A 21,054-nucleotide genomic window follows, 5' to 3' on the forward strand; every position below is an offset into this window, starting at 1 on the left:
AAAAAAGGGGGGGGGGGGGGGGGGGGGGGGGAGGGGGACAAAAGACAAAAAAAAACTCTGTTACTTTAGTAAAGAAAAGTGGGAAAAATACAAGAGAGTCAAGAGAAAAGCCCAAAGTTCTGTTTACTAACGGGCTCAGCCCATTAACTAAGCCCACTCAATTTTAACCCAAAATTGCTTGAGATTCACCATTTTTACGACGTCGTTTAGGTCCTTGAACTCTATTTATAACTACCTGTTCGCCCAAGCAGAACTGTAGAGAGAGAAAGAGGAGAGAGAAATGGCGGCAGCAGCGTTCAGATATATAGTGCAGCTACACAAGTATGCCAAAAGCGGCTAGATTTTACTCGGAAGGATTGGGATTAACCATTAATGTCTGCACTATCCGGTGGGCCGAGCTCCATTCCGGCCCGCTCAAGCTGGGCCTCTTGCACTCCCCCATGTCTGTTTCGACTCTTTTCTGGTTTCATTGTCTTTTTCTAGGATTTTACTCATTTCTATCTAGAAATTTTACCCAATTTTTATTTTTTTCATATAGTTTATGAACATTGAAAGTAAGATTTCAATGTATACATGTAGTTGAGCTCTTAGACGAGATTAAGGTAAAAGACCCGGCTTCAAATCTATCTGCAACTCATGAATTAAAAAAAATTAAGGAAAAGTAATACCGAGATTCTGGATTGTTTCTTAAACTTGCATTTATAACTAGCGATGCCCACAGATGTTTTCCCCAAAAAAATTAAGTCGTTTTAAATTAATGGCCAAATGGAATGGATGGGTGATGAGAATTCTTATACTGTGATGAGTTCAACTCGCTAAAGGTGAAAGGATTACGCATTTCCGAGTTCTATCGGGTGAAATTGCGTTACTCTTGCATTTTCAGCCAATTCTCAAATTTTATAAGGTGCAAGTGCAAGTGCAAGTGCAAAAGGTTGTTATTTATGCAAAAAGTTGAATTATAAGAGTATGATTTTTAGTGCAATTTACTAGGAGCATGCTCATAGCTTAATGTTTAAGGATATGATTCTTGTAGAAATCTTTTATTCAAATTATTATATAAATTTTGCTAGGTAAGTAGGTGATTCTGTTTTAATGAAGGTACTGGTTTAAGTCTCCGAATTTACTTGACGGCATGCTCATAGTTCACCAACATCCTATTTTTAATGTAGTGGGTGTTTAGATGGTTCAACGTGCCACTCTTAACACTATCAATGCTCTTTCTGTTCTATGTTTGTTATCTGATATAAATATTGAGGTCTCTTGGATAAAGTCCAGAGGATGAAGCATTTCTGATCAAATTATGAGACCGCTTTCCACGTTTATTTTGAATGTTGCTCTGCAATGTTCTAGTAGTCATGACTAATTCTGCTGTGCATAGTAGAGTAATGTTATTTGTCGCATATTTAGACTTCTTTTTTCCATTAAAAGTTGTAGGCGGAATTGAGATGGCTCTTGTAGACTTTAGTATCTGGTACTTTTACGGTTAGATTTTGGTTGAAGAGATTTGATGATCTTGCTATCTTGGGAGTCTCTCTCATGAGGAGCAGTGGGTGGCACCAGTGTGAACCTTCTCCTGTCTCAGATTCTTATCTTAGATATTGTTAGTCTGGAAGAAAACTTATGACATCTATGGCTTTGTACTAAGCCACATCAAAAATTAACAACCAATAATTTATGAATCATATCAATATGTGAAGCTTTAATTTTATGTTAACAGGTTCTGTAGTTTCTCAGATTGCATATTTGCTTCATGAGAGAGGAATAAAACATTTACAGCTGTTTTTCTTCTGAGCTGTGTTACACTCATCAGTTACACGTGCTATAGAGACAGTGCTTCTGACTCTTCTCCATCTATGCTAGAAGGTTTACGTATATGTTAGTAAGTAAATTTTAAAATAAATAACCTTTTGTTGGTGTGGTGAAAGTCAGAAGGCAACGAAAGAAGACCTGACAGTCAAAATATGTAATTCTTTTATTTGTAGTAAGAATGTAATTTATCCAAACAGATATGGGAACATTTAAGTATTTTCAGTAGCTTTTAAGCTTAGCCAAACATGCTTTATCTTCATTTATATTTGCAGGATTTGATTGATCCCATCTTTTTCTTTCTTCAAGGGTGACTGTCATTTTTATTTTCTTTTTCTTGTTTATTCAGTGACTATGTTGGGCAAAAAGGATCCTCGTCACTCCTATCCTTTACAGTGACTGATATCAATAGTACGGTGACAAAACTGATGGCTTTGGGTGCAGAGATGGATGGTCCAATCAAATACGAGGTCCATGGAAAGGTATCTCTCAAGCAATAAAATTGTAGATTTTTGGAATCACTTTTTACATTAGAATCCAAATATGTTTGGCTAGTTATTTTTTTCTTTTGCTAAGCTTAAAAATAAGTAAAGGTTACTTCTTGTTCTCAAACATATCTGGACAACTAACATGTTTTTACTTTCGAGTAAAACTAATATCTTAAAGCTTGCTTATTTACTTGTAAGTTGACTTTTTTAAGCTTAGCCAAACATGATCAATGGGCAAAGATGTCACATATAGGTCCTGCTAACACTAAATTCATAATCACAGATTACTCGGAAAGATTTGTGTTTCCATTCCTCTGTGTCCAAATTATGAAAACTTGATCTTGATTCTTGTCATGGCTTTTACCAGGTTGTGGCCATGAGGTGTGTTGATGGCCATGTCGTAGGTCTCTACGAGCCTGCTTAGAAGTTGCCAAGAAGAGCATGTATGATTACAAGAATTTGGAACGTTTACCTCTTTTAAATATGCCTGCTAAAGGACGAGATTATTTCACAGAAGTAGGGCACACATCAAAAAACCCTGTATACTGTTCAAAATTTGAAATTTCGAGGCAGTGAGAGGAATATGTCCAGGATGCATGAGCTGTGCTATTTTGAAGATTCAAGGGATCATGATTGTTAAGTGAAGTTCCTTGTGAGGTAAAGTTTTGCACAACATGATTTATACCAATCTGGTCATAATTTGTTGTGGATATTTTCAGCTCATAAGAAAACGTTGGTCTAAAAACACTTTTGTAGAATCGACAAGTACTATACACTTTTGCATCACTCATTTATCCCTATTTATTAATCCTGCCCGTACGATAAAATTTGTACAATAACTTGGGACGAGGGGGTATCATCGGCATGGGGTGCATCGTAGTGTGATTTTTACTTTAATAAAGTTTACTTCTGAGTCTACTATGATATATAATCAACCGATGTAAATGCAGTCTGGACCCAATTCTAATAGGTTAGGCATTATTTGGTCTCTATAATGTAATTAACAATAAATAAATCTGATATAAATATCTTATTATATAGAGGAATAAGGCTAGTGTGGGTGGGGTATATTGTTAACCTTTTCTACTTGATTTGGTCAAAATATAACACCTTCATCTTTAGGAGGTAGGCAATTTTTGACTGATCGAATTCTATCCTGATTTTTGTGGGCCTATCATTGGCAGCAGGGCTGACATGGACAATATTTGTTAAATAATGATTATTTGTCATCACGATGACAGATAATCATTCTATTTTACAAGAATAATTCTCCCTGTCCCGGGGACAGGAAGAAAGACAAGGGCACCACATGGTGCCCCCCTATTGGAGGGGAGCCGGCCAGGGGCAGGCGCCCCTGTCCCTGACCCTGTCCCCAACTCGGGACAGGGAGCAGGGCTCATTTTACAATACATATGATGTTGGAAATTGCTTCCGTTGCACCTCAAAATGGCCTCTAATCTCTAGCAGTTAAGAACTCAACAAATATTATAATAGATAAAACAAAAGAGATCCAACTATATTTGGTCCTATATTAACAAACTAATCTAATTTGCTCGTCATTTTGGACCTATTTTCGTGGTTCAGGATTATAAGACGACCAAAAGCTTTTGAAGAACTAATGAGTATGGTACACACGTTGTACTAGATTTTCCTACAAGGATATCCCTCGTTTGGCTCCGATTTTTTGGAAATGAAAATGGGTGAAATAATTTTTTTTGAAAAATGGGTGGTTGAAAAAGAAGGAAATTTTTTTGATTCATATATAATATTATTTTATGGAAGATTGCGAATTACAAATAGGAGAGAGAAAAATGGAATGTAGGGGTTCACTATTCTATGGTTGATTGGTTTAGTGCAATATAAGATGTTAAGAAAGACAATGGAGAGGGCAGTGTGGATTCAAAATTCCTTACTTATTGTAATATTTAATTAAATAAATCTTTAATGCAATTTAAATTGAAAGCATAAATTTTAATATTAAATGTAATAAAATAAAAGGAATTGGGGCGGATTCAAGAAATTCGGGAGAGAATTTCAGTCTCATTTGTATCAAGACAATGCATTTCGAGAACATAAATTTTGCCATATCCGTGTAGAGAACTAACTCAAAAGTCCATCTTTATTAAACTCTAATGTGGATATGCTTTGATTCGATTTTGTTTTAAAGATAATCGAATCGAATTAAAAATTATTTTTAGTGTTTTGTAAATGAAACTCAGGTCCAACTTTACGCCGCTAAACATCTTAGTGTCCCTACATTACATGGAACCATAAATAGTTTTTGACACGTGTGATTTTTTAAACATACAAAATAATGTCTATTAATCCTCCATAAATAAATTTATTATAAATAAAATTACTTTAACTATCATTTTTAAATTTCTCACCCACTTGAGTGACCGTGGTTGAAATCTGTTCAGATATAATTACAATTCACATAATCGCAACAAATTATTACAGGCATTTATGGATGCAACACAACCCAGAAATTTAGTAATTTGACCAACTCAATCCAAACTCTAGGGTTTGTCTGTTTAGTTGAATCATCAAGGGACTACGAGTGGCTAGAGAGAGAAAATGAGGCATGCGGGTCTGGATCTATTTGATCCGAGGACGGCCGTGATGGACTCCGACTGCAACCTTTCACCGTCAAACGGACGTGAACAGGAGGATTTCGGGTTCGCGTTCAATGACAGCAACTTCTCGGACCGAGTCCTCCGAATTGAGATCATGCCCGATTCCCCAGACACCCCACCCGACTCGGAGGGTTGCCAAACCCTGGCTGATTGGACGACCCGCAGGAGCAAGCGCCGCCGTGAAGATATCGTCGAGAAGGAAAATGGTAAGTCCACCTTGCAGTCAAATATGTGACCATTGACAATTTTGGTTATTTGGTAATTGTTTCTTCTTGTGATAGTTTTTGATGTACGTGTTACTGTTTATGTGTTGGATTGGATTGGAAAAAAATTAAATAAAATCTTGTCAATTACGTTTCTTTTGAAAGTAGAGCTAGATAAAAAGAAAACATAATTCAAAGGAATATAGCTGAGGATATAAGAAATTTCTTAACTTGTTCTTTGCTTGGTGAATTATCAAGTAAAATAAATATATGAAATCGAAGTGTAGTTAATTGGGCTTGGCTCGCTGAGAAGTGAGTCGATCATTGGACTCGGATTCTGAAGTTAGCTAAAAAGGAACACCCTGCTTGGAAAACCTAATTTTAGACTGTTTCCCTGTCTATATTGCCAGTGTGTAGATACCAGTCATGTAGTTGCAATTTAGGGAAAATAAGTGGGAAATTTTGATTAAATAAATATAATTCTCAACTTTTTGTCTATGGGTTTTCCCATATTTGAACTTTTTCAGTATGATGGTGCATCAAAATAATGTGTAGTTAGGCTGCCTTGATTGACAGTTTGGATTTTGTTAAAAAAGTGAACTTTCCATTTCTAATTCCAATTTCAATACCTTGTTCCATGCCACCAAGTTTGTCACTGGGTTTGCTTTGTTTTCTTTTCTTTTTCCTTGACTTCTTTTCTCAGTGTTTATCATATCGCAACATTAACCTCATTTTTGTTTTTTATTAAGAAATTGTGAGAAGCTATGCTTCTCCTAAAACTATCCTTTTTTGGTTTGGATTTAACCCTAGTTTGTTGCTCCTATAGAAGTTATGGATTGGAATTTAACTATCTTTTCCAGATATTATGTTGCATGGATGCTTCATTGCTGCAATTTTGCATAGTTTTTAAAACCTCTTCTCATTCTTATGCTGGTATGGGTTGTGCTGATGTTAATCAGACATGTGCCACTCGTTTGCAGCTTTGGATATCAACGTTTGCCCAGAGGAGCAGACTCTTGATTGTCAGCAGCCTGATATTGAAGTTTGTGTGGATGACGACAATCACGACGAAGAAGAAATTCCAATGATCAAAGGATTGCCTCCAGGTATTAAAAGAAAAAGATTTATCATCACTTTCCTACTCATCTTTGGGCATTATCTTTATAACAGGTCTAAGAATCCACACAGTTCTTTTAGTAGCTCTGGAGAAACTGACAAACTTTATTAGGTTTTGAAAGTCTAGATTTAAAATTGGAAGACATTTGAAAATAAAAACCTTCAATGTTCTGTTTCTCAATGTCATCCTATATGTTCGATGACATCAAGATGGAAGACTCAGAAGATTTACTCTGTGTTTTAGATACCAGAGGTTTACTTTTGTGCACGGGAGATTTATTGCCAATGGGCTGTGGGATCAAGGGGTTTGCTTGGTAATGATTATATGCGAATAGATTACCTATGAAGAATGTTATAATTTGGGGACTGCAGATAAAACAAGAGCCAGTAGCTGGTCAGAGATTACTTTGTTGAAATTAAAAGTTCTCTAGTGAAGAAAAAATTAAGTAATATTCCACAGTTAGTGGATATATAGTAACCTAAATAGTTGGAAAATGAAGAATCAAGTATATATTTATGCCAATAACTGGCAAAAATTTTATTTGCATATTTCCATCATAGTTATTTTATACTTCAACATATTTTGATGTGCACAATCTGGGATCCACATATGGAGTGCCTGTATCTTTCTTTACAAAAATCTGTCTCCTCAAAATTAAAGCTACCAAATTGCTGCTGCAGGAGATGAAGATGCAAGTAGTGATGATTCAAATTGGTCTGACGATATGTCAAGAGTTCTAAGAGTTAAAACATTACATATTAGCTCTCCAATTTTAGCGGCAAAGAGTCCATTCTTCTTTAAGGTAATTTGAGAATTTCTATTGTTTGTCTCTCCAGGTAGATTTTGTATGAATTTCTTGCTCCTTTCCGTGCAGCTATTCTCAAATGGAATGATGGAGTCAGAGCAGAGACATGTAACCCTAAGAATTAATGCCTCTGGTGCGTAGCACGTTGCACTAACTTGTGTTTTTCCAGCTCTGCTTCTCAATCTCTTATTATTTTTTTTTAATCCTCTTCTCTTCGAGGAAGTAATTGTGGCTAATTTTATTTGTTTGTAATCTCAAATTCCCAAATTTTGCTAATCATTTGTAGTCAGTTGCATTGTGGAAAGAAACCCAGCAAATATTTCTTTCATACATTTTATGGTCGTGATGAATGTTTAGGTCATGTTCGCTTCAATATCTTTTAGGGTCCGTTTGATTGCAAAGATGGAATTTGGGTGGAAAGAAATCGAATTCCAGGAAATTGAATGTCTAGAAATTATTTTCCTGAAAATTGTAAATTATTGTGTTTGATTGGTATAATTTTCCACGTGGAAAATATTGAAATGAAAGTATTTTTTGGTGTTCGTTTGACTTTATTTTATATGTAAATTGTCAATTTAAGGGATATCTTTTTTTACCATCATAAAAAATAATAATAATAATAATAATAAAATAAAATAAAATTACATCAGCCTGGAAAATGAATTCCTCAAAAACCAAGAAATGGGGCGCGTCAATTCCAACCCAAGAAAATGTTTTTCCTAGAAAATTTAGGAAATCAAACATGCAAAAGTTGGAAAATGGGGATCAAATTCCATTTTCCGTGGAAAAGCACAACCAATCAAACAGGGCCTTAGCTTTTTCTTCTAGTAAATACCTTCGACTTTCTTTTAGTCCAAACTCTTTTTTCCGTGTTTGGGTCGTTGTTTCTGCGACATTGTCACTTATGCATTATTAATTGCATTTTGCATAGTGTAATTGTACATATAGCTCCCATCCGTACATAGCTTGTGTATAGGTTGCAATTCTTTCCTCTTCAATTTCCGTTTTATTCTTTCATCACAACTTTTCTCTTCGGTGTTCTATTTTCTACTAGACAAATATTTTATTATCTTACTATGTGGATTACGACTAATACTACATTTTTTTTTATTTTTTGTTTTTTGGAACAGAGGAAGCTGCCCTGATGGAGCTCCTGAATTTTATGTATAGTAATACTTTAACTATAGCTACAGCTCCTGCTTTACTGGATGTACTTATGGCTGCTGATAAATTTCAAGTTGCTTCGTGCATGAGATATTGTAGCCGCTTACTGCGGAACTTGCCCATGACCCCAGAATCTGCATTGTTATATCTGGATCTTCCTTCTAGTGTCCTAATGGCTGATGCGGTGCAACCATTAACTGATGCAGCAAAACAGTTCTTAGCTGATCGTTATAAAGATATATCAAAGTATGTTACTTTGTTCTTCCTTGGTTTACAGAAATGTGAAAGTAAAAGAACTTTATTACCTAATTTTGTGTACTTATTATGTGGAAGACATTTTTCCCATAGTTATCAGCCATGTCACACCGAACACGGACACAACAATACGTTATTTTTAAAAACCTTAGGACTTGAATGCATCAGAGACATGTTACTTTAAATTCTTTAAAATTGTAGATTTATATATTCCATACCATACTTTATCTTTTACTAAAATCAATTATTTTCTTATTTTTTATTTTTGTACATGAAATCTTTTAAATCGAATGTTTACCTATTTGTTATATTAAAATAACTTTAAGTTAAACTATATATTACACTTTCATGGAAGGAAAATACATATAGTACTTGTCTTTAAATGAATTTATTATTTATTTTGCATGTCATTATTTTCCTTGTAGTAGAGGCATAATATTGATATCTTTGATACTATAAGCATAGCTTAATACTTTGATAAGTTCTTCGAGTAGAAAGTGATGGAAACTCTTATGATAGTTAATTCATACTTAAACCTAGGGAAGTATTTCCTCTTTGTAGCTGATTGGTGGAATATTCCAACATTAAAATGTATTACTTTCCACCTAGAGTCAGAGTTATTCATAGTTATGTGTTAAAAGTGGGAATATTAAGCACTTAGAAGGTTTGCCTGGTAAAATGCTGGACATTATACCCACAAGGTTTTGGGATCTAAACTTCCTGAGCTTGTTTTGGGTCTTAAATGAAAAAAACCAGCTGGTTTAATTGAACTGTGTCTCCAGATTTCTTAAAAATGGGCAGTTTTGACTGCTTGGAGTGGTTCAATTGCAAAAATATCTAAATAAAGCAACCAGTCTGGCCCACAAGCCACTCCGGTCTCTGCTTTTTTCTCCAAATTTTTTGGATTGATTTATCACTCATCTTATCCTTTTCTTCTCGTGCTTGATGCACTATATATATATATAGTGCCCTTTGCTTTTGTCTCTCTGTTATCTTACTTGCATAGGTGAAAAACAATTTTGCTTTTATATCTCATGAGCAAAGTTACTAATTTAATTATCATTTTAGTTTATTAAACCAGTATTCCAATCCTTCCATAGCATTTGATGCTTATTTATCAGTATATATTACTGCGGGCAGGTATCAAGAGGAGATTATGAATCTTCCTCTTGCTGGAATTGAGGCAATTTTGTCTAGTGACGACCTCCAGGTGGCATCAGAGGATGCAGTGTATGATTTTGCATTGAAGTGGACTAGGTCGCATTATCAAAAGCTGGAGGAGAGGCGGGAGATCCTTGGTACTCATTTAGGTCAATACATACGTTTTCCTTACATGACTCCTCGGAAATTGAAGAAGGTTCTTACATGCAATGACTTTGATCATGAATTTGCAACCAAAGCTGTCCTTGAAGCCCTATTTTTCAAGACTGAGCCCCCACATCGCCAACGACTTCATTCCTTGGAGGATTTGACCTCTACAAACCATCGCTATGTGGAACGGGCCTACAAGTATCGGCCCATTAAGGTGGTTGAGTTTGAACTTCCACACCAACAGTGTGTGGTCTACTTGGATCTCAAGCGGGAGGAATGTGCCAATTTGTTCCCATCTGGACGGGTGTATTCTCAGGCTTTCCACTTAGGTGGACAAGGGTTTTTCCTCTCCGCGCATTGCAATATGGATCAACAAAGCTCTTTCCATTGTTTTGGTCTTTTCCTCGGGATGCAAGAAAAGGGTTCCGTGACATTTTCCGTTGACTATGAATTTGCTGCCAGATCTAAACCCACAGAGGAGTTCATTAGCAAATACAAGGGCAATTACACTTTCACAGGGGGGAAGGCAGTTGGATATCGCAATTTATTTAGCATTCCATGGACTTCTTTCATGGCTGACGACAGTCTTTACTTTATCAATGGCATACTCCACCTCAGGGCCGAGCTTACCATCAGGTGCTAGAGCTAACTTTGTAGTTTACATTATGTTGAGATTATCAGATGTCCTGCTTAAATATCGAAGCTGCATTTTGTGTGTTCTGTGTAATGAATCAGAAGACGTGTGACTCGCATGTAATTGATACATTGAGATTATGAAAATGCTGCTGTAATGAAATCTCAAAATTATAATGGATGTATGTTTTGTTTGTCGAAGAGTACTCGGAGTTTGTCTATTTATTATTCTTCGGAATTGAAGCTCGAAAATTTCAGAAAAAAAATAAAGATATATTGAGTTTTTCATAACTTGCAGCCTGCAAGAATAGGGTACGTTTGCAAAATTGGTCCTGACTCCTCTAGTTGGAATGAAGTATAGTGGTTAAGAGATAGCATTAAAGGGGAAAATAATGATACTGATGCTTCTTGGTTCGACTTTATTATTGATGTGTAAGTGTAACTAGGTTTTCAAATGTTATGATCGAAACTTGACTATGAGTTTATTCAACTTCGGTTCGAATTTAAATGTATTCTTGGAGTTATAAATGTTGTTTAGTTTGTATGCTTCAATATGTTAAGGCTTTAGTTGAAAAGCATGTTGTTGCAATAGTATTTGTAAACGAAAGTATCTTATATATATATATAATTTGCCAAAAAAATTTACGAAGGTCAAGATTAATTTTTAGTAAATTTTGATAAAAATTAATGAAATATGTGGTCAAAAGTTATAAAACCCATTAAATATATGGTTAAGATTAGATTCGTTTGAGCCCCATTAATTTGAAGTAATGTATTAAGAAATAGTGATTAATGAGAATGTGTGGTTAAAGAAGAAGAAATTTTTAGTTTGTGTATAATATTATTTTAATGAAAAATGTGTAGTTAAAACTGACTATTGTAAAAAAAATAATAGACAAGAATGTAAAAGATTGGAGCTCAAACAAGGTCTTAATTGTTAACTTCAATTTAAATTTTAGTCACTATCAAACGGGCTAATTGACCCACTATTTTTTCCCTATTGGTATGAATTGCCCAAAAATTTCACCCAAACAAAAAATAAAAATATAAAAATAAATATTCCAAATAGGGAAAAAGTCCATTCAGGCCCAATTGAGCCCATAACTCAAAGCCCTCTCTCTCTCTCTCTCTCTCTCTCTCTCTCTCTCTCTCTCAAGGTCTTAATTGTTAACTTCAATTTAAATTTTAGTCACTATCAAACGGGCTAATTGACCCACTATTTTTTCCCTATTGGTATAAATTGCCCAAAAATTTCACCCAAACAAAAAATAAAAATATAAAAATAAATATTCCAAATAGGGAAAAAGTCCATTCAGGCCCAATTGAGCCCATAACTCAAAGCCCTCTCTCTCTCTCTCTCTCTCTCTCTCTCTCACACACACACAAAAGAGTTAATTCTTTCATTACACATTGAACTTTGCGTATCGTCATATTTTACTCACTGTAAATTGCACTTCATCCATTAGCCACAAAATTACCATTACCTGAGAAGCTTGCGTGGCTTGATGGAATTTGAGGTGGCACGTTGAGGGAGTTAAACTTACCAAATAAGCACAACTTAAGTTGCTTCCGTTACACATTGAATTTTTTTCATTGTCGCATTTTACTCATTATACTGTAAATTGCTTTCACATGGTCATTGAACTTGTACAAGTTACACACTATTTATCACCCATGAAGTTATCATTCCTTCTTTTCGATTCACAAAGTATAATCTTATATCAGATGCTAAATTCCTAAAGTCTGCAGATTGCTTAATTATAAGGAATGACATGCAATTGATTATTTAGATTACATCCTCAACCAGAGAATTTAACAACTAATATATCAATTAATTCAGTAATTAAATTAATCTCAATAAGCATTGAAGACGGGCTTTTGAAGTCAAATCCAAAATTAACGTGAATTTTTAAGGATTTAAATGATCTACAGCTTATTTAACCCCGTTTGACGATTATAATTTTGAGAAAAAAGAGTTTTGGATGATGATTCATAGGAGAATGTATTCTTAAAAAGTAGGAAAAAACTTTGCGTTTACATGTAAAATATTTTATTGTATGAATGCATGGTTAAAAAAAAGTACGTAAAAAAAAATTAAAAAAGAGAGTTTTAAAAGTATGGTTGTCAAACAGGTTCTTAGGTCGGCTGTGCTTTGAAATTATAATCAAATTCAATCCAAAGTGACCTGGTTTATTTTGGAAATTAAATTCAGTGCTTTGCTAATCATTTGGATCCTCGAAAAATTCATGTTGATATACGTGATCATTGATGAATTCAGTTATGATACATGTAATGAAGATATCTTTTATCCTATATTTATAAAACCAATGGACAAGATTATTAAAAAATGCTTTTGATCATGATAACAAAGGTTTTGAGCTCATAAGATTATGCTCATTTATAAGATAAGATACATGGTCCAAGTAAGAGATTGTTGAAAAAATAATTCGTATTGTGAGTCTACATATGTAATTAAGTGTGTACTAAATGTTATCTTAAGGTTAAGCTCATTCAAAGTTATTGTATTTTATGTTAGAGAAATTACACTGATATAAGTGCATACTTTTCATTCTACAACATATCTATATATACGCATAAAACGAACAAACCTTCTACTTACCAAAATATTCGATAAAATTTGGCAAGCGTAAAGAATCGTTGATAAGTAATAGATTTAGTGAGTTAAAAGTATCGTTCCATAGAAAAAAAAATTTAATTCAAATTTACTATTTACATATGAAATTCGAATTATATAACACGAGATATTTTGGTGTGACTTATTCTAAATTAATCTAAGAAAGCTATAAAATTTTGGTTTTTATGAACTTATATATGATTGTATTGGAATTGGATTGTGAATTTGCCTATTGCTATTTATTTAAATTCTTAATTATACAATTTAATCATATTCATGCATTCTTAAAAACCGATTAAGCTGATGTATTCAAAACTTTTTTTAAGATAAATTAACTCTATTCTAATTATGACCCAAGTATATTCTTAGCCTAAATTCAATGATTAGAACACATTAAATTTCAAATATCTATAGATTGCACACGTGATAATGTTATTCCTAAGTAACATTTATTGCACATATGCTAATTTTGTTGTGTTCTAAACTTATTGTGAATATCTCAACACCACAACAAGCAATTAATTATATAATTGGTGATCAAGTAATCAATACAATGTGTATGCAAAATTAATCAAGAACGGCAAGAAATAAACTAAATTGATAATATGGTTCATGTTCATCCAATACAGAAAGGGGTCTAACCTAGCATTCTTTTTAATAAATTATAAAAAGTATAATGAAAAATCATCACTCATATCATGAAATAATGCAAGAAATCTTGATATTCAATTCCAAGGTTGAATTCTTCAAAATCTTGATGTAATTGGTTTTAATTCCTTGATAGGGTTTGATCTTCTCTCTCAAAAGAGATGAATTTGATATATTATTGTGTATGAAGAGGTAGTAGAAGTTCACCCAATGTGTACCCCTTGTTTTGTATCTATAAGAGTAAAAAAAAAAAATAGGTCAAAATTGCTTCCAATTTGGGTTCGAAAAGAGTTTAAATAATGAAAGAAAACTGCCGATTCATCTGCGGTAATAGCCCACGTGTGCACATGCATAACTACAATGTGTGTTCCGTTGAGTTAAATGGCTCTAGAGTCATGAAAATTAATGTATTGCGTGCACCAAAATGGCCTTCACGCGCCCAGGTTCAAATCGTTTTGTTTCTGCACAGTTTTCATTAACTTAGTCATAACTTTCTTTCTCAATATTCGATTGAGATAATTCGAAGTGCGTTAAAAAGATAACTCAAATGGATACAATTATTGTAAAGCTAACAATTTTCCAATTCGAACATTTGCTATGCTAAAAAATGAGTTTCAATCTAAGGTTGAAAATTTGAGCCGAAATAGGAGTAAAGGAAGGGATCACATATTGAAAATTCTAAATTTGAATAGAAGAGACTGTCGGAGCCACGGATAGGACTTTGTTATGGCCAACAACGAAAAATCGAAAAATCTCTCCCCAAGCATCTTTATTAGTTCGGCATTTGGCTCATATATTACGAGTTCGAGAAACCTCCTCAATATGAGGGATCCCTCAAAATCAAAATGGAGAATGGCAGGTAGGACTTCCGCAAGAGTCTCCCCCTTATCCCAGTGGGGGATTTTCCTATTTGGCCTATTACTATTCTTTTTTTATGAAAAAATCTATATTGCCTTTAATGAAATGATTCTTTCTATATTGCAATTTATATCTCAAACTATATTCTATTTTGAATTTTTTAATATAATTTCTTTCTATGATCTAATAAATTGGAAGAATCTATAACATACTGTTCACATTTATTATTTAAAATATTATATTCTTAAGAAGATGTATCCATATTTTCTAATTGAGAATAAATATCTTTTATTTTTTCTAACATTTTTTCTAATAAATTATCTAATCATTTAATTGTATATTCTGGTATTTAATCATACAAATAATTATCAAATCATGCAATTAATCTCTTTGAATCTCTAAGATCTAAAAAAATTCATTCTAATTTTAGCAAAAATTAATAGTTTTACCTTAGGTTTGATCTGGATCTTGATTCTTAGAACTGAATAACCTTTGAACTCTGAATATGTAAACTGCTTCCTTCAACGGCTTCCTACCTTCACGAAACCTTTACAATTTCAGCTTCTTGCTCTCACTGTATCAATTCTAAATAATAAAATTCTAGACTTCTGTTAAAGAAAAACTCTCTTTTTGCTAAAATAAGAAGAAAACTTTCTATTAGATCCTTCAAGAATATTTGGAAATAAAGATTTAGAAACTCATATTAATATCAAAATATTGGAATTTTATTTCTATCAGAACGTTTACAAGATTTCTATTTGGTATACAAGGATTTCCAGAAAAATTAGTTTTTCAAACTAAAGATGGTTTAAGAGTGGCTATTGATTACAATTCGAGATTTCAAGATAATTTATATCATTACAATGCCTTTATTTATACAAGTCTATGAGATTCTATTACATCATTGAGTACATCAGCAAAGGCACACTTACCTCTCTATTATTTTTCTCCTTGGGCCTACATCTTGACATGCTTTTTCAAATTTTTATCCAAAGAGCATCTTTCTCTATTATTGTCATTTATCTTCTATGTCTTTACATGCAGCTGTATTATTGTCCTCCATATGGCTTTGTCAAAGGTGCTCTATTATTGTCTTCTTCCTTCACATGTAGTTGGGGCACTCCTAAGCTGGTAGAATTCTTTTATAGTGGTAGGGCATCATGAAAATTGATGTATTTCGAATCTTGTAATATAATCCTTCAATATTTCTGATTTTTCATGTCCTTGATTTGATACGAGCATCTAGTTTTCATATTGGTACAGGCATGAGAATTTTTTGTCAAACAAATTTTTGGTAATGTTGTATATGGATTTAATTCCAAATGCTCTTCTATGTCCGATCCATAATTTTATCACTGTTGAAACTTTTCTATCATTTCCCACCACATCTATTTGAAAGTTGGCTGCTACATACCCAATTGATATTATATGTTCCACTGGATAATAAACAACTCAATCGTATTCAATACTTATTGAGTAAAATTTCAAATATATCCTTCGTCCTTTGGCAAATCTGGATACTTCTTTTATGAATATATCATTAAATTTTGAAATTTCAATTAAATCTTTCCATAGTTTGTCATAATTTTTAGAAATGAAGGGTGTCCTCCTTCCATAGCTGTTATTCTGGGATAAACATTATTTCCCAGAGAGATGAAATATGAATAACTCATTTATATTTCATAAGCAATTCTGACTATTTCAGCATATTTTTCTTCTTTTGGATCTAAAGGGATTTTATCTTCTTGTTCTATGATATAGATTTTGGAATCTCTTTTATCTCCATGTATCATCACTTTTTTGGTTGATGATACTAAAATGGAATTTCCTTTTTTATCAGTTGGTATATTATCACGTCTGTGTCCACTGCTGCTTCAAACTGTCCCTGTTTTGTATTAATTTGAAAAACTCATTTCTGAACTCTTTGATATATCTATCTCAAATAGTATTTCTTTTAGTTGTGCTGCAATAGCATCAACTTGATTTTTAAGTTCTATGATCTCTTTATGATGCTCAATAGTGATATTCAACAATATTTTTATATTTGAGTTGAACATTTCTGAGATTTGTGCGACTCTAATATTTATATCTTCAAATTCTTCTTGAAGAAAATTTTTCATTTTTTATATATGTATGATAGATTGGTATATCTCTATGACCTTAGCTTTATCCATAAGCAAATTCTATATTTCTGCTGAGAAAGTTTGCAAGAGAATTATTAACTCCTTTAATATGATCTATATCAAAATTATAAAATACTAAATAAGATTGTCATCTATGGAGCTTTTAGTGTTGAGGTTCTGATGATAATTTATTCCTGACTAATCCTACAACTTGAGAATTATTAGTTTCAATAATAAATTTCTTGGATAATAAAAATAATGAGAACTTTTTTATTCCTCTAATAATTGCTAATAATTCTTTCTCATGAGTGGTATAATTTATTTCTACTTGATTAAAAGTTTCACTTGAATATCTACAAATTTCATTTAAATTTGTTTTTAATATTACTTCCTAATATTTATTTGAGACATCAGTATTAACAATCAAATTATCTTTTTCATCTGATAATCTTAATTTTGGTAAATTTTTACATTCTTCTTTTAATTATTTAACTATTTCTGTATGTTCGTCATTCTATCATTTAGTATTTATTTTTCTAAGTACAATTTGTATTTTATGCCTTTTCTTAGAAAGATTTTCAATAAAACATTCTGCATAATTTAAACATCCTAAAAAATTTTGTATTTGTTCTTTGGATTCTAATTTAACTTAAAATTTTTCTATCTTTTTAGATATAAGAGTTTGCAATTTTATTCCTCTTTTATCTATTGATAATCCAAGAAAATCAATCTCTTGTTTTTCTATTATAATTTTTTTTTTTAGATTTTCTTGAGGTGTACTAAATACAGTATATTGTATACTATTATCTTCCATTTTTATTTGCTAAAATCTTGATTTACAGTCGAATTTAGAATAATATTGTTTTCTTTTTGCAATGTTTATTAAAACTTCTTTATTTGGTAAAAACACTATCAAATTTAGTATATTTATTTAATTCTTTATAATTTATAATCATTCTAGCATTTCCTCTAACATGTTCAGAATGTTTTATAACCATAAAGATTGGACTGCTAGGAGATCTATTGCTAGGTTTAATAAATTTCTGTTCTAATAATTTTTTTATTTGATTTTTGAATTCTTGTGTATCTTCTATATTATACATCATTGGTTTGACTCTTATTATAACATTTTCTGTCAATTCTATTTTGGCTTTAGGGTGATGTGGTTTCCAAAATAACAATGAATTTTCTCCATAAACTTTTTCTAATTGTTCAATAATTTTTCTATACTTATTTCTATTCTTGTTTTCAAATTTTTTTTATACAATATTCTTTTATTTTTTATTTCATTAAATATTATTGATTTTTTCTCTCATTTATCATCACGCTGAGCTAGCTGAAATCTTTAATGTCTAAATTCTCTTGAAATTTTTAATAAATGTCCACAAGGTGTTTGTAGCATTATCATTTAATTATTTTGCTTATAATATTGAAATTGCTGTATAAAGTCATTTCCTAATAATATATCACACTCTAATTTATCATATTTATTAATTTTATTTATTATAACTTGTTTACTTCCAAGAATTATATTAATCTTAACAACACTATTTATTATCTGGGTACTTTCTCGTGTAACTCCAGTTATTTTTATGTTGCTATTATATTCCATGATTTTATCAAAAAGCTTTTAAATATTGTTATATCACTTCCTGTATCTATTAAAGCACAAGTTGTTATGTTTGTTTCTATAATAGTAATTTTTATATATACAATGAATGGAAAACTTATTTGATTATTCATTTAGTTATTTTTACATAATATAGTTTGTCCATTATCCTTCTCTTTTTATACTATAATCTTCTAATCCATTTAGAAAATTCATTTCTAAAAGTATATGAGGATTTATATCCATACATTTATTTATATAACACGGTACTAAAAGATCTATTCCTCGTATTTTTATTGGTACCTTAATTTATAAATCTGTAATATGTATCTGTCCATCAAAATTTATATATCTATATGGATCAATTTTATGAATTATTAATCTTTTATTTCTAATTGAAGCTATATGACATTCACTAGCTCCTGTATCTATTAATATATTTGGTCCATTTATATTTTCTCTTCCATTATAATATTCTCCTTCTATTTTCATATTTCCAGCATTCTTATAAAGTTTTATTTCTTTTATATTATTAAATTCTTCTAACTGATTTTTATTAGGTATTTTAAGACTTTTTGATCTTTTGATTAATTTTTTATCCTTAAATGTTATATTATTAAAACATTCTCCTTCATTTAATTCTCTTATTTAGGTTTATTTCTTACTATACTAAATTCATATTTTTCTGTAATTAAACTTATTTGTTTATTTGATTCTATTATTTTACTAATATCCTTACATTCTTTATGTATTTCAATATAAGGTTTATTGGAATAAATGTTTCCATAATTAGAATTGATAAATGTGTATAAAGCTCTATACTTTATAGTCATAATTTGATCACCTGGTTGCATGATATCATCTCTATGTAATTTAAAATACAATCCTAAACTAATTAAAGTTTCTATCTTTCAATGATACACAATATTTTGGGTAACATGTAAACATTATTTTTTGATATGCCAGATTTCTTTTTATTGTTCCTAAATGACTATCTTTTAAATTTATTATTCTTCCATCATGTAAAGTTATGATTAAGGGTGAGTCTATCCCTTCTCTGAATAATAATTTAAACATTATTTGTATTCCTAGTAAATAAACGTATTGAATTTTTTCACTTTGTTTTTTACTAACCTTTGTTAATAGTTCTTCAACCATATATTTTTTTAAAAGATTTAATTTATGTTGTTCATATGTTGTCCTTACATCTATGATTTTTTCTATTTTGTGATATTCATTTATTGCTATCCTTTCTCTTTTCCAAATTCTATCTAAAACTTCTCATTTCCCTATTTTTAAGTCTAAAGATAATTTTTGTAATTTTCTAAATTTATTGTTATCAAAAGTAACTTTTAATCTATATCCCTCTATTCTTTCATATTCTTATATATTTATATTATTACTTTTATTTCCTCTATTTCCTTATTCAGATTCCGATTCATCATCATCTGTTTCACTTATATAAATTTCTTGATTATAATATTCTTCAATGTTTGATATTTCACTCAATTCATCTTTTATTTTCAAATATTCTTTTTGTAATATTTTAACTTTTTTTTATCACAATCAGGACTTATATAACATATTTCTCCACAATTCCAACATTTACATTGACTTTTATTTTTCTTATAACTTTTATATTTCTGTTGACCATACGAGATTTTTTTTAATAATATCTTCTTCAAGGCTTTATATATTTTTTTATTAAAATTTCTAAATTTTTTAAATTTTAAATTTTTATATTTTCTTTTATTAACCATTCTTTCATGATTACATCCCCATTGTATAGAATTTTTCATATCTTCATAAAATATTCTAGTTAGTTTTCCTGATTTTTTCATTGATTGTCTTTGTTGACATATATATACAAGTCTTTCAAATAAAAATTTTATTCTTGAACCTAAAGTTCTAGGTATTCCAACATTATCTCTAACTTATTTTTCAAATTCTATTTTAAAATATATTCCCCATGAACCTGCTAATTTATTATAATACATATCTTGGTATACTTCTTAGTTTTCATTACTATAAAATTGAACATAATAATAATTTCTAAATTCACAAGTATATTATTTAATTTTACACATATCATATATTATTAAATTTATTAGTTTAATTCTAGCATTATCTTTTTCTCTTATTTCTCCTCTTTCAGCATTTTTTATCCAATTTTCTTCTAAAAATTCATCTGAAATATATTCTACTAACTTTTTATACCTTGTTTATCTGATTTTATTATTTACGTTTGCACATTTCTTTTTATTAATATTTTTGTATCATTACTTATTCATTCCCACCAATTTCTAAAATCTCATTCAAAGGATACTATTAAGAAATTTATTATTTTTTCAGCATTTTCTCATATGTCATCTTTATTAAATAAAAAGAATAATATCATTGAATCTGTCCAAGTTAATAAGGCTTTTTTAGTATCTATTTTACAATTTAAATCTAATTTTGTTCTTCCATGGTTAAGAGGTTTATCATAATTATCATTTTATTCAAACTTGTCTCTATATTATTTCCCTTAGGTGGTTGTCTATCTCTTATTTTATCATAAAATTGTCCATATAATTTATTATATATAGGTGCATAACTTTCATCTAAATCTTGTAATTCTTGTTTAGAAGTTTCTATTGGATTATGTCTTCCTCTAATATTCATTAAAACTTGGTAGTCACTTATATCAGTTAAACTTAATTGATCAAAATTTTCTATAAGTAAGTCTAATTCTTCATTAATCTTTATCTTCTTTTTCTTCTA

General features: G+C 30.9%; 1 protein-coding gene and 1 pseudogene across 2 annotated transcripts; both read left to right on the forward strand.

The window, feature by feature from the left end:
• The first annotated feature begins 246 nt into the window (after positions 1-246).
• On the forward strand, positions 247-3,200 carry LOC111390387 (annotated as a pseudogene).
• Positions 3,201-4,696: 1,496 nt separating this feature from the next.
• On the forward strand, positions 4,697-10,621 carry LOC111390395 (BTB/POZ domain-containing protein POB1-like). Of its 2 annotated transcripts, none has more exons than XM_023015435.1 (6): positions 4,697-5,136; positions 6,093-6,239; positions 6,931-7,052; positions 7,125-7,188; positions 8,186-8,465; positions 9,615-10,621. In XM_023015435.1, exons 1-6 carry the CDS (start codon positions 4,872-4,874, stop codon positions 10,426-10,428), a joined length of 1,692 nt encoding a protein of 563 aa, XP_022871203.1. In that variant the 5' UTR covers positions 4,697-4,871; the 3' UTR covers positions 10,429-10,621. The 2 variants fall into 2 exon arrangements, with proteins under 2 accessions (XP_022871203.1, XP_022871207.1); XM_023015439.1 differs by having other exon boundaries at positions 4,698-5,136; positions 6,114-6,239.
• Positions 10,622-21,054: the final 10,433 nt, after the last annotated feature.

Source organism: Olea europaea, chromosome 3, assembly GCF_002742605.1.
Source record: "Olea europaea var. sylvestris chromosome 3, O_europaea_v1, whole genome shotgun sequence".
Lineage (NCBI taxonomy): Eukaryota > Viridiplantae > Streptophyta > Magnoliopsida > Lamiales > Oleaceae > Olea > Olea europaea.